General features: G+C 51.5%; 1 protein-coding gene across 2 annotated transcripts in view; it reads right to left on the reverse strand.

The window, feature by feature from the left end:
- Nucleotides 1-287: 287 nt before the first annotated feature.
- The window catches only part of SSH2 (slingshot protein phosphatase 2), a 95,237-nt gene continuing 81,045 nt past the window's right edge, over nt 288-14,479 (reverse strand). For both annotated transcript variants that reach the window (XM_064677452.1, XM_064677453.1), the window contains 4 exons: nt 13,723-13,869; nt 12,894-13,094; nt 7,702-8,545; nt 288-6,422 (listed from right to left, as the gene is read on the reverse strand). In XM_064677452.1, coding sequence (XP_064533522.1) covers nt 4,467-6,422; nt 7,702-8,545; nt 12,894-13,094; nt 13,723-13,869 — 3,148 coding nt within the window. In that variant the 3' untranslated portion in view covers nt 288-4,466. The remainder of the gene's footprint in view (nt 6,423-7,701; nt 8,546-12,893; nt 13,095-13,722; nt 13,870-14,479) is intronic.

The raw sequence follows: 14,479 nt of genomic DNA on the forward strand, positions 1-14,479 counted from the left end.
CCTGCAGCAGTGCAGGGAGGTCACCCACAGCATCCCAACAGCTTTACATGCACAACCCCTGGCACCTGTCCTGCAACTGCAGCAGGATCTGGAAGTACATCTTGCTTGGAAGCACAGCTCCATCACTTGGGACAGGACAGACCCGTCCTCAGGGTCTGTCAGGGGATGTAAGTGAACGACCCCACTCTGGCTCCCCAGCTTCCCACCGCTGCCCCGTGCTCTGAGAGCAGCACGGATCACTCCTCACCCCCAGCCCTGATCCCCCCAGACAAGGCCACACACCCACGTCATCTTCAAAATAAAGTTTTATTCATTCGGTAACAATAACATTGAATCTGCACATCAGTGCACAAGTTCACATTTAAAAACAGCTGAGCACATCGGTCATAGAGTCTTTAGGGGAAAAGGGGACGATCCCAGCCACCAAGGAAGATCCAGGAGGGGCAGACAGAAGCGCTCCCCTCCCTGATTTGCAACCCCACCACCAGCTGCCCGGCCCTGGGCGATCCCTACAAACCAGCGCACGGACGTCACATCTCCATAAAGGAAAATAAAAGGCACTGGCACCTGCTCTTGTGCCAACAGAGATGTCTGCAGCACGGGCTGGCAGCACCTCTGGCGGCACTGCTGGACACTCCTGCGCCAGGCCAGAGCCTCTGCCCCGTGCCAGCAAGGGCTTGGGGGTCCCTCCCTTAGGGAGAAGCGGGGGGGCCTTGCGTGGAGCCAGGACCAGATTAAGGCAGGATGCACCGTGTGGGGAGCAGGGACCTGCAGCGGGTATGGCTTCCTCCTGCCAGCGGGCCGGGAGAGCTGCGAGGCTCTTGGAGCCCCCTGGGCAGGTGCAGTGCACCGGTGCCCACGGATTCCAGGCAGCTCGCTCCTTCCAGGAGGTCCCCGGAGCAGCTGGAGCTGGGGCGGGTTCCCTTCCACCAGGCCTTTGCTGGCAGAGGGACACGGAGCCAATCCCTGCTCCGTTCAACATCCAAGTGACCCCGAAGCGGCGTCACCTCCTGCCACCCGCCGGGACCATGCCCCAGGAAAGGGCCAAAAGGGGGGAGATTTGTACATGTCACAACTTCTCAAGCAGACCAGACACACACACGCACACACACACACCACCGAGTGCAACAGAACGCAGTGTAGAACCAGTTTCACGCACACGCAGTCCGTTTGTGCAAGGCTCACACGTTACAGTACGGCCGAGACGGGAGGCGATGGCTGGGATATTGTACAGGAGTCAATGTAAACAATAAAGCGTCCTCGGAGAGGCTTCGCAAGAGACCAAAGAACAGTTGCTTTGTACAAAAATGCCCTTAAAACGCGTTTTCTCCTAAAACCCCTCCATCCGCGAGGCTTGGCGGCTGCTGAGCACCCTGGAGGTGCAGCTCCTCGTGGTGCTCTGCAGGGCACAAGCAGCTCTCATGGGGTGGTCACGGGAAGCAGGAGCGAGTCACCACCCTCCCATGAGCCACCAGCATGGAGAAAGGGACAACTGTCCCCAGGCAGAGACCTCTGATGCCAGGGGCTTGGTGGCTTCATTGCCCAGACACTGGTCAAGGAGGTTCAGGCCCCTCCAGTCTGCCCCCTTCCTGCCATCCTGCTCAGAGCCTCCAGACCTCCAAGGCCTTCATCACTCTGCAAGAGAACCACCATCCCTGACTCCCTCTGCCTGTCCACAGCCTTCCCAGAGAAAAACCAGTTGTGCTGGGCCAGAGCCCAGGACAAGGGGACAGCAAAGCACCTCCCTGCAGGGGCCTCTGCCCCTTCGCTGCTCTCCCCAGCTGAAGCACCCAGAGAGCAGCTGAGTATTGGAAGGAAGCAGCATTTCTGGTCTGCATGGAAGACCCTTCCTAGAGGGCATTTCTCCTGAGATCAAGCTGGGCAAAGAAACCCAATCCTCTTCCTCCTCCTCCTCCTGCCTTCTTAAGGGAACAAATTTTACAGAGGGCTTTCCCCTCCCCAGCAGATCCTTGTCACCAGGACACGCTGACAGCCAAGCTTGCTCCCTCCAACGCAGGGCAGGCTTGGTGGCAACCCATCCCTTCCGCCTGCAGAGGGGCAGGCAGGCATGTCCTTGGGGCCAGGAACAGTGGGCAGCAGGGCCTGGTGATGTTTGTGGGGGAGGCAAGGACTGAATCTGTCCTTCACCAGATGACATGAGCCACTTGGCCTTTGCACAGTGTCTGCCCAGCTCTGGAGCCAGCTGGAGCAGGCTAGGAGAAGCCACATGTCTTTCAGTGTCCCAAAGAAGTAACTGGCCTCCCAGGCCAGGGGCTTAGGTGACTTCTAGTGACTGAAATGGCCTGGGGCGACATGGTATTTGACCCCAGACAGGGCTGTGCTCCAGCCCGCAGCGAGCATGGGCAGCAACATCCTCCCAGAGCTCAAGCTCCATGGAAAGGGAGGGACAGTGCTCGTGGCTGCTGGAGCACAGACCAACTCACAGATCTGTGCCCGGGCTGCAAAGCAGCACAGGAGGATCCCTGGGAGCTACAGCAGGGCAGCAAGGTGGGATTACCTTGCCAACTGCCAGGCTCTCCTCTGCTGCCAGCTGAGGTGTCACAGACACCCCTCTCCCAGGGCAGGCACATGCTGCTTCCCAATACTCCCCAGCACTCCGGTGCCGGGCACTCCTCTCCAGCTCAAGATGAGTTTGTCCCATCAGAGTCTACAAGGCTCTGCAGCATCAGTGCTGCTTTCTAGGCACAGCCTTGGCTGCTGCTCCTCCCACACCGTGTCCTCTCCATGCTGGGCTTCAGCAGCTGGAGCCATTCTGCATCTTCCCTGTGCTTTGTTCCTCCCCGGAGGGCAGGTCTGGGCCCAAGCCAAGCACCAGCTCAGACAGGACCTGCCATGGGACTGCAAACAGGACCCAGAGCTCCCCTGCCATGGCCAAGTGCCTTTCCCTCTGCTCCTACAGCACAGGGACAACTTGCTGATACATGCAGCTGGAAAGGAGGACCTTTGATTTAGCCAAACTGCTCAGAAATCACTAAACAGTTTGCTAGAATTTGGAGCAGACCCTTCCAACAGTTTCTCCAGGGAAGCAAGAACCTGCAGAATGGCTTGGAACCTGCTGACAGCTTTCCACATCTGACTGGCACTTCTGTAACCCAGCTTCCAGCAGGAGGGAGACAGGCAGAGACACAGTGCTCCTCCCACAGTGGGGTAATGGGGGTTCACACAGGACCAAAGGAGAAGGGACACATTTGGCAAAGGCTGGCATCGAGGCTCACTTCTGGAAAGGGAAGACAGCTTACAATGTCAAATCCACTCCCATGTCTGTGCAGATCACAATGAACAGCACTGAGTTTGAGTCAGGTGGGTTTGTTTTCCAGTTTACAGAATGCAGTCTTGCCCTTTTTTTTTTTTAAAAAAAACCCATAGAAACAACAACAAAAAACCCCCCCTCATATAAATATCATATATACAATTTAGGCAAAAAAAAAAAAAAAAAAGAAAAATTCCAGAAAACATCTTCCCTCTGGGTCAAGAGTTAGGAGTGACAGCAGAGAGGACAAAGCTTTGCATTAAGGGCAACAATTGTTGTGTAACAATGGTAACAGGTCGAGGTTTGGGAGCAACCAGAAATGCCTGTGAGCACAGCAGAGGGGAGAGGAAAACTCAGGCAGCACGAGAACAGCTTTTGGGCAGAGGGGAGGCAGCAGGAGGGCAGAGGACAGATGATATGGCCATGAACTTAGAAGGCCCACAGCAGTATTCAAGTAATGGGAGGGTTAAAACCCTAATGAGGTGTTTGTTTTAAAAGAACACTCTGGCTTTGGGGGTAGAGGCGAGCTTGGCAGCTCATGGAGGAGCTCTGCCCCACCTCACCACAGAACAGGGCTCTGTGTGCCCCATGGCAGGTAAGGAGTGCAGGTCTCAGTGCTGCCCATCCCTTGGGAGGATTTACCCCTGTGTGCTCCTTTTTGGGAAGCACCAGCTGAACTGAGCCCGGGGGGGGGTTGTCCTGAAGCAGCTTTGTGAGGGACCTGCCAGCATGGTGGAGTTCCAGTTTGCAGAAATAAAAGGCCAAACAAAGGGACCTTGGCACAGCCTTCACATTTACGGGGGCTCCCACCCCACCAACTGCCCAGCACCATTTCAAGGCATGGGGAGAATTCAAGTTAGGAACTAGGATCTGGTTCTAAGCAAAACTCCACCTTGCCAAAGCTAGCCAACATCAATTTTCTCATGATAAAGGTGTTCTTTTAAAACAAACTAACAAAAAAAAAAAAAGAACATTTGAGGTTATCTGAGTTAAAAAACTTAAAAAAACCCAAACAGTCCTGCAGTCAGAGTCACACACAGAAGAACCAACCCACACCTACATGCGCCAGGAACAGTAAAATGACAATATATATAAAATTAACCAGTAAAGTGCATGTTCCTTATATTACACCTTCCCCTTGTGTGAAAGCAACACCACGGGTTCTGAGTAAGAAATCACAGCCAAGGGCCCAGGATCACATCGTGTTGTAGAGGGGATTGGTTGTCCGCTTTTTCTCATTGGTCTTTTTGAGCCTCCTCAGAGGGTGAGTTCTCCCGTGCTGCTGCCGAGGTGCGACAGCCAGACCTTGAGCTGGAGACAAGGAGTCCAGGACCTGCACCTGGAGCAGCGGAGGACCCTCCTCGGAGCTAGTCCACGTCGGATCCGTGCTGGAACACAAACTCTGCTGGCTGGAGCCGCACTCTTTGGCGTACTGAGCCAGCGGCCTCTCCACCGGCTTGCTCTGGGCAATGCACTCGGCTGTTCTGAGCTGTTCCACAAAATGCTTAGTGGGCTCCGGGGAGGAAAGGCGATGCTTTCCACACGTGCTTTCCGAGCCCCTCTCCAACCTTCCCTCGCAAAAGCCTCGACCGAGGGCAACGCAGGTGAGAAGCACCGGGTTGGCATGGGAAGAGGCTGAGGCAGACTCCCTCTCGCACAAGTCGTCCTTGGAGAGGTCCAGGCAGTCCAGTTTGGCCAAGGATGCCGAGCGTTTCATGTGGGAGGGTGTGGTGAGCCCCGCGTGCCGGATCCGAGCCTCTATTTCCTTCGCTCGCTGCTTGACCAGCCCGGGGCTGCTGCTGCGCTCCTCCACACTGCGGCTGCTGGGGCTGTGCGGGAGGCTGTAACACAGGAACGAGATGTCCAGAAGGTCCATGTTTTCGGCATGCTGGCTGGTGAAGTCCTCCCTGCTCAGCTGCCTTGAGACGCTGTCACCGCCCCCGCAGAGAGGTCTGGGTCTGTCCCTGAACAGCAGAGTCGTGTCTCCCTCGATGCCACACGGCATGACTGGCTCATCGTCTGTACCCGTGCTCTGCTCAGTGACACCTTCCAGGTGGATTACATAGGGATAAGGAGAGCAGTCGAGGCTGGCTGAAGGTGTAGAGGTCACCTGGGCAGAGGGAGGGGCAGCACCGAGGTGAACAGATAACCCACCACCTTCCACGCTGGGGCTGCCCGCAGTGAGGGGGGCCTGCTCATGTACCGCGTGCTCCGGCAGGGGGAGATCCACCAGAGCTCCGAGACAGGTTGGAGTCTCCTCCAAGCACACTGAAGGGTTCAAGTTTTCATCTAAAGATGGGATGGCCGTGGCCAGCCAGCCCTGCTCACAGCTTGTGTCAGGGTGCTGCTCTGCAGACTTGACCATGGGAGTGTATTCGATGATTTCGACTCTCTTTGGGAGGAGGGAGGGCAGGGGTGGCTCCTGCATCCCATCAAACGAGACCACTGTCCTGTGCTCCTGCACCGCTCCCTCCTGCCTCAGGCTGGGCTCTGCAGCAGGGGGGGTGAGGGGTGCAGGCAGCTCTGCCCCAGGAGGCAGCAGAGGCTCCTCAGTGCCCGGTGTCTGCGCCCTGTCACCCTCCGGAGCCAGCTCCAGGGGCGGCTCCTCACTCTTCCCCCGCGGCAGGAGCTCGGCAGCAGGAGAGTCGTTCCTGGAGTTCTTGCGGGTGGGTAAGGTGCAGACGGGGGATGTGTGCTGGTGCTCCTGCTCCTGTCTCAAGCGCTCCTCAAACTCCAGCGTGGCTCGCCGGACGGAGCCGGGGCACCACTTGGGCTCAGGGTTGGTGGAGCCACGAGGCTCTTGCTGCTCCCCCGCAGAGCCACTTTCCTCCAGCTCTGATTTACCAGATGGCTGCAGGGAGGGGGCAGCTTCTTCCTCAGCCAGCAGAGGGTCCTTCTCCTTTTCCTGGTGTCCAGCACAGGCTCCTTCACTCTGTTCCACCCTTTCCAATGCCCAAATGGCCTCCACTGGCAGGTCATGCACCGTGTTCCTCTTTGGTGTCTGGCTGAGGTTGGCTGAGCCCTCTTTCTGCTGGGCAGGTCCTGCTCCCTGGTTGATTGACTCGATCTCTGTGATAATTTCTTTCACAGAAATGGCATTTTCCGAGTGGGATCTCGTGAGATGACCTGCACTAGGCAGCTCAGGGACCTCCTGCAACACACAAACAGGAAAATTACAAAGTGGATCAGCTCTGCCAACACAGCGCAAACAGCAGCAGCTTAAAGGAGACCGGGGTACACATCCCAAAGGAACAAAAAAGCATGTGCCAGTGTGTGGAGATGGATCACAAGAGCAGTGATCACTAATGTAGATGCCTTAGTGCCTCTGGGATTGAATTTAACATATTCTAGGCTGGATTTTGACTAATTTCACTTACACTGAGATTTAAGAACTTCTATTTAATCATCACAAACTCCAAGGAAAATTTAGCCTTTTCTTTTTTTTAATAAAGAAAAATCCAGCTAACAAAAAGAATCCTAATGCTGCTAAAAGTGCAGTTCTGAACTGAAAATATGAGAGATTCTGCTCACGTACAGAGCAAACAGAAGTACAGCAAAAAGAATGACCAAGTGCTGAAACGTTCTGGTTTCCTGGAGGAAAATGGCCAGAGAGGCTCCCCATCCCCACAGACACTGCCAAATCACTGGAGAGAGCGTTGCCCTATTATATTTGGAAGAGCCTTATTGCCTCACATGGAGATGGAAAGGATTCAAGCAATGCAGTGTGGAATTTAAATAAGAGAGGCTCCCAGAAAACGATGGCCCCGGACATCATCAATCCCTGTGAGAGTCCTGGAGGCTGAAAAGCGATTACCTAAATTTAGAGGTTACTAAATTTTGTTCAGGACCATCTCTCTATTCAGGAGAGAAGTGAGCCATGACATGCCCAATGCCATCACTCTAGATCTGGACAGGCTCATTTCTTCCTCCAGCAGTGGAAGCTGTACATCTGCCTTGATTTACTACCCCAGTGCTGGTGCTTCCCAACCAGGGAAAGGCACTAGTTTTGCCCCATTCTTTGGTGGATTTCTCAAGTCAGATAAATATCCGTGCAGGTTTGGGACATTAGCTGGGTTTGGCTGTGCAGGGTCCAGCTGTATTAGTGGGTCAAATCCCACCTTTCTGCTCTCCTGATGCAAAATTCAAAAATAAGTTTCTCACGAGAACAGCACAGCAGGTCAGGTCAAGGTCAGCTCAGCCAGTGCCCTGCCAATGCCAGCAAACTGATGTTTAAGGAAAAAGTGCAGAAAAGGGCAAGTATCTAAAAGTGAAGGAAGAGTGAAGCATCCAGCAATCCTTTCCCAAACAGCCACCCTGTCCAGTGAAAGCAGGGCTAGAAAATCCTATCCACAGCACCCCCTACAACAGGAGAACTGCCCAGGGATAGGTTTGAACAGCAGTTCCTAAAAAAACAAGCACGTTATTTTAACCTTTTGTTGTTCTTCATCTGTGGAAGAGTCATCTGATGCCTGAGGAGAGTTTCCAGGGCTGTTCCTTCGAGCATCTGCACCCCCATCAGCAGCAGGTGGCACTTCCAGCACAGGCACCCTGGAGACCCCGTTCCTTCCACTCCCTTGCTCCTCCGGTCTGGAATGGGAGCAGGTGCGTGACCGGCTCTCCTGGGAAAGCTCCACGAATTTCTCCAAAGCGCTGAAGAAATCGATCCTGTCTGTACTGAGGTCTGTCCCTTCGGGCTGAGGATTCTGCTGGAGACTCGGGGAATTTTGGTTTGGGGATTGAGGAGAGTCTTTTAAGCATGAAGTGAATTCTTCCATGGGAACCAAGTGCACGTTCATATCAGGCTTAAGGGCATCTTTTTCTAGATCGTCCACTGTCAAATCAGGAAACTCCGTTATTTCCAAGGGGTGCTGGAGCTGCATTAAGGCCTCAGAAGAATGGCAGTTATCAGGGGGGACAGAGTCTACACAACACCCCGTCGTACAACCATTGATATTGTTCAGGTTCAGCTTGTCCTCCATCTGCTCAGCGTGGAAGTCTCGGCATGTAAACTCTAAGTGGATCCTTCTCTCCTTTGCGCACACATCCTCGATCATGTTTGTGTCCTCTGGAGGCTGCTGCTCCCTGTCCAGCTCAGCTGAGTAGATGGGAGACATGGGCTGCTGGTTGTCGTTGGTCTTTGCCTCCGAGATCTGGTCGGCTGAGGTGGTGATCTCCTTTTTGTTCAGCTCCAGCCCAGACTTGCAGATGGGCTCGTGGTGATCCGAGAGGTCGCTGTCGGAGTGCGAGCGCCACAGTTTGTTGTGCCGCTGTTTGCTGCGGGCAGGGAAAGCAAATGAAAACACTGAGTAGTTTTCACGTACCAGACCCAGACCCACCTTGTTCTAAGGGGATACAACCTACAGGAAAAGCCATGCCAAGTACTGGAGTCATTAACCACAACTGCAGCTTCACCACAACGGTTCAGGGCCAAACCTGCTGCTGGAGAAGTTGGTCCGATAGCGAGTCACTTTCCAGGAGCTAAATCCCATGGCTCTATTCTGTTCCACACACCCCTATTCCCCGGCAGTGTTGGATCAGTCCATTTTACAAATGCAATGTTTAATCAACTATTTGGGCCTTTCTCAGTCAGGAAGCATTTCCCATTTTCTAGCAGGTGAGCCATGACCAGAAGAGACAAGATCCCTTGTCCTGGATGCAAGTGGGTGGCAGACATTGAATAAAGTCCAATTTCTCTTATGGTTCCTTCTTTTGAGTAGCTTCAGTGATCAATAACTGGCTCTGGTGACCAAGGGCTAGGGTGGGGTGAGTGGGCGTGGGTGTGTGTAAAACGCACAAGATATTCTCAACAGCAAACAAACAGCCCAAACCACCACCCACCTTCTACAGGAAGGAAGCTCAAGAGTTCTCCCGCTCTTGGAAAGCCCCTTTAGGAAGGCCTGAGCAACTGCCAGTGGCATTGCATCACCCTCTTCATCTCCACCTGCCAAAAACCCCAGCCCACACACCCGGGCTTACAGAGAGCCCCGGAGGTAACTTCTCGCCCTGAAACCCCAGAGCTACCCCAGTCTGCCAGGGTTTGCCGAGTGGCCACGGCCACAGGGATGTGCTTCCGCCCACTGCCCCTAGGAGGAACACAGAAACCACAGAAACCTCCTTGGATCTGCAGGAGACCTTGCAAAACCCCTCAGTACCTTACTAGCGTGAGCAGGCGCTCCCAGACACATCCGCTGGCTGCAGTAAGTTAATTAACAGATGCTATTGAGCTAATTAAAATGTGTCAGTGTAGTTGTGGGCGCCCAACAGCTAAGGAGAATAATCCATTGCAGATTTAGCTTTCCAACCCCATAATCAGTGACAACCTTCACGTGTGACACAGGGCAGAATCAGGTCCTTTCAGAGGAGAAGAGGGTCAAGATCAGAGGCCAAATACACTGCTCTGGGTTGCACGAGCTCTCTGTTGGGTTTTGGAGCACAGTTTGACACTGGCAGCAGGAACAGGCTTCTCCCTGAGGCAGATTCTTGCTGGGGCTCTGTATGGGGTGTCAAAGATTTCTGCTGATATAACCCCAGGAGCTGCTGATGTTTTTACAGGGCCCTTCAGTGCTCAAACCCAGCTCCCTGTAGCACATCTGATTTCAGAAGTCAAAAGTGCCCTTGTGTGTGAGCAAACCAAACTTGCCTGGCACCAATCTGAGAATCAAAAGAGATGTCAAGCACCACTGGGAGAGGTGTGCTGTGTTAGCTTCCAACCTCACACTTCCTCCAGTCTTACAATGTGCAGGAGGTGCCTGAAGCAGGGTCAGAGACCAGGAGCCCACGTCCCTTCCTAGAGGCCACAGCCACCTCTTGACTTTCCTGGGCAACATTCCTGGTGCTTGTGCCCACACCAGCTTTAGACCAGGAGCCCCCCACACCTCCCACCAGCTCTCCAGGCTCAGATATAAAACTGCTGTTGATTCACAAGCTGCACAAGGCACGGGAGATCACAGACACTTGTTTTCCTGTAACTTATCCATAACTAATAACAGAAACAGGCTTGGCTCAGCCTTGCTGTGTTTATCAACAGAGGGAGGGGACAGTTTAACTAACCCCAGGAAGTATGACAGTCCCAAAGAGCAAAACATGCTTGTTGTTGTGACTAAAAGCAGGCAGGGGGTTTTCATTTTACAGCTGGAAAACATATCCCAGTTGCTGTAACCCCAACACAAAACCGTAACTAGATAGTGCGAGCACATGGCTGCCCTCACATACCTTCCCCCTGAAACCGGAGCAGTCACATGAGGGTCAATCTGTTGGGTTTTTGTTTTTTGTTTTTTTACCTGTCCTGGAATACCACAGCAATAAACAAGGCAGCCAGAGGCCAGAGGGCAAAGATAAATAACACAGAGAAGAAAGATGAAAAAAAAACCAGTTTGGAGCTGAGAGAGGAAATAAAGAGGGACCATTCCTGCAGCACGTAGGGGCCATTCCTTGCTTCAGTGAAGCTTCATTTACTGCAGCTTTTTCATCCTACACAGATGTAATGCACTGCTCTTGCATTTTTTAAAGCCTCACAAGTAATCCTGTTTGTGCCATTGTACAGGGACCTGCCGAGTAGGTCAGGAGCAGTGGTGTGCTTCAGTGGGAGGGGAGCCACACAACATATAAATGATGGCAGCAAGAAAGATTTACCTCTGAAAAATACTAGAAAACAGGGAAAACAATAATCCTTAATCAAAATGTTTGTAACAGTGTGGCTTTGCAGGTGCGCCAGACTGGCAGATTACCTAAACCAACCCCAGCAGGGCTGAGGTCTTTAAAGATCACAAAACATTCTGACTTGGAAGGGGCCCACAAGGATCTTCAAGTCCACCTCTTCAGTGAATGGCCCCTCCAGGGATTGAAGCTACAACCCTGGCACTATTAGCACCAGGCTCTAACCAACTGAGCCAATCTCAGGTCATGCATATGAGACACCACCTGCTCCCAGCCCAGGGCTCCTCATAGGTGTTCACCAACCTGTTATTGGTGTGTTTTTCACACCTAAAAAGGTTCTTTTTCTCCATCCAGTCCATCCCAGTGAGATCTAATTTCCAAGTCTGCTCAGTGCTGGTCAGGTCATCCCTAGCTCAGAGTTAGCACTGACCTTTAGTGACTGGTGCCAGCAGCATGTTTGGTGTCACAAGGCACCAAAGGAGGTGTAGTGTCTGTCTCAAAGGGTTTCAGTCCAGAAGAGCATGATTTTTAAAAATATCTATTCCACTGTCATCTATCCTGACACTTGATAATACTTGGCTGCTTTTAGAGAGAAAGAGGGTCATTATTGCAGTCAGTGTTTGAGGAGCAGGGGGAGCGGAAGACGGGCACAGGAAGAGGTGGGGAATGAAGATCCTGTGGATGCACCTGGTCAGGGAATAAGCTGGGAGGAGCTCTCAGGTGGCTAATCTGTGCAGAGAGGGAAAGAGGAAGCACACTTCAGTGATGGGGGAGATTACACCAAAGGTTTGGTGTAAAAATTGGGAATCCAGACCTGTCTCAGCAGAAAAGACAGTTGGATTGCTGGGAGCAGGTGGAGAGCAAAGAAGGAAGGATATGTCATGAGAATGGAAGTGAAAAGAGGTATTTGTAAGTGGGTAGAACAGACATGAAGGGACAAAACCAAGCAGGGGACAGAGGTGAGAAGCATGCCCTAAAGGGAGCACCTGAGTGCCCGAGCTGCTGTAAAGAACAGCATATAAGACGTGTAGATGTGGCACTCAAGGACAGGGTTTAGTGGTGGGCTTGGCAGTGGTAAGGTATTGGTTGGACTCCATGATCTTAAAGCTCTTTTCCGATCTAAATGGTTCTACAATAAGCAGGCACCTTCCAACAGCACCATGAAGCTTCAAAATTTATTATTTACTTTGGTCCAAACCTGCCAAGAGCCACCCCCTGTGGCAAGAGGCTCAGCTTGGGTAACTCTGCTTGCTGCAGATCTGCTCCCTGGAAAAGCACACCAGGATCCCAAACAAAACACCGTAATCTGGCAGAACAGAGTATCACTACCTCCTTCCAGCTGATCACGTGAAGACATTGCTTAACACAGCTTAGAAACATGCAGTATTTATGTCTTTTTGCTAGTCAGGTGATAGGCTTGGGATTACAACACACTTGCCCATACCCAGGCCCAGCTCCAGACCAGCCTCAGGACTCCAGGCAGGAATAAACACCACTGTTGCAATGCACAGAACATCCTGTCCCCTCCCCTCACACCAACACTTACCGAAGGGATCTAAATAAAACCAGACCAGCTGCTGAGGAGGGGCATGTTCAACAGGGAACTGCGAGGCTGCGATGGAGACAAAGCGAGTTCCCTGCCAAGTGATGTTACAAGCAATAGGGACATCATTTATCTCTGCTGGAGTCTGCACAGCTCTGAATGCTGCACTCGGATGGCACTTCATAGGATGCTACTCTCCAAAAAAACTGACATCCCAGAAGTCAGAGAGCCTCCTAAAAGCTCTTTATTACACCTGTTTTCCCAGGCTCAGCTGAGACAACCCATGAAAACAGAACACTGTAATTCCCAAGACGATCCCGAGCTTACGTAACACCGCGATGGAATCTCTAATTAAAACAACGGAGTCAGCCATTTAAGGGTTATGCCTTAACGTGGATAATCAGGATCATTCCTTCCCCTCACCTGGCCAGCAGGATCCCTTGGTATTCCTCCAGCTGCCGCATGAAGCTGGGGTTGGGCTTGGTGACGGTGCGTCGTTCCTTCACGTAGTCGTACGCCCTGTCCAGGTTCCAGCCGTATTCCTTCATGGCATAGGCGATCACCGTGGATGCTGAGCGGCTCACTCCCATCTTGCAGTGCACCAGGCACTTAGAACCATTTTTCCTGAAGCAGAAGAAAGACAAAAAGAGGATCATTAAACATAAAAACGTGGCTTCTGAGAAGCTTAAGAAAACAGCAACTTCTTTGTCAGAGCATTATCAAACGCATTTTCAACTCTCTGGCCACAGATGAAGTCTGGGATGTGATCTGATAATCCAGTTTACAAACTAGAGCAAGACCCGCAGAGACAGTGAAGAACAAGGTCTTATTAATATTCTTAACAGATTTTTTTTACAACAGCTCTTCTGAAGCTGTTATTGCCAAGTGGACAATCATAGATTTATGAAGGCCTCTAATTATTTCAAATAAAAAGAGCACCTATACCACAAACATGGTGTCACAGTTTAGAAACACATCCCTGGAAGCTACTGAGCAGTTCAAGGAAGCCTCTAGCAGAGACATGTTCTTCTACTGCACACTTCTGACAGCATATTATTAGGTTTGTCAAGTGGCTGAACGAGACCAACATTGCCTTAACCCTCACCTAGCTAGGAGACAGAAAACTACAAAATGAAAATGTTTTGATTCTAGGTAGGCAAGAAGGAAAAGTAGTTATGAAAATCGGCAGGAAAATACAAAATGCTTAGTATACATCTCCTAAATGTGTGGGTTCTGTCCGGAAAAGACTTACTTTGCCTTGGAGATGAACTTGTAGGTGTCATTCCAATAAGCCAGAAGATCTGTTGCTTCTTCATCATAAACCCGAATATTGTGGTATTCAAAGAGCCCAGGGAAGAAGTTGTCTATCTCTCGAGTCACATTCAAAATATACCTCACCCTGCATGGAAACAGAGAAACACAGAAAGTTCAGAGAGATGTCACACTGCTCCACTGCCCTGCCTGGCTTTGCAAGGTCCATTTGAAAGCAGTCTTGAACAAGCTTCCTGGGAAACCAGGAATTAATGTGAAGAAGCAGCAACTAACACAGACAAAAGGTTTTGCTGAGCAGTTTAGAGCCTGATAACAGGGTTGCCATCCATGCTGGACAGAAACTTCCTCTGCACTATGTCAGGTAACACTGCCCACCACCTCTATTCTCCATGTCAGCAACACCTGTGTCACAGGAGCCCCAGCACAGACTCCTCAATCACATTTTCTTAAAACCCCTTTGTGAATCTCTCCTTCTGCTCCATCAAAAACACAGGAAGATGGAAGACACAAGCTCTTAAGTAACACCACAGCTAAACAAATGCATAAAATAACTACAGAGAGATGTAACAGACAATAAGCCCTTGGGGAAGATTTATTTCTTATCCTTAAATTTTCTGGAAAGGAAACAGCTTGAGAAAGCACATGGTATTTATGTATACTACATTCAGTATTTTGAGCCCTGAGGGTTACTCGTAAGATGCTTATGAAATGCACTCATGCTGGGATATCAGACAGAA

Source organism: Pseudopipra pipra, chromosome 21 (assembly GCF_036250125.1).
Source record: "Pseudopipra pipra isolate bDixPip1 chromosome 21, bDixPip1.hap1, whole genome shotgun sequence".
Classification (NCBI taxonomy): domain Eukaryota; kingdom Metazoa; phylum Chordata; class Aves; order Passeriformes; family Pipridae; genus Pseudopipra; species Pseudopipra pipra.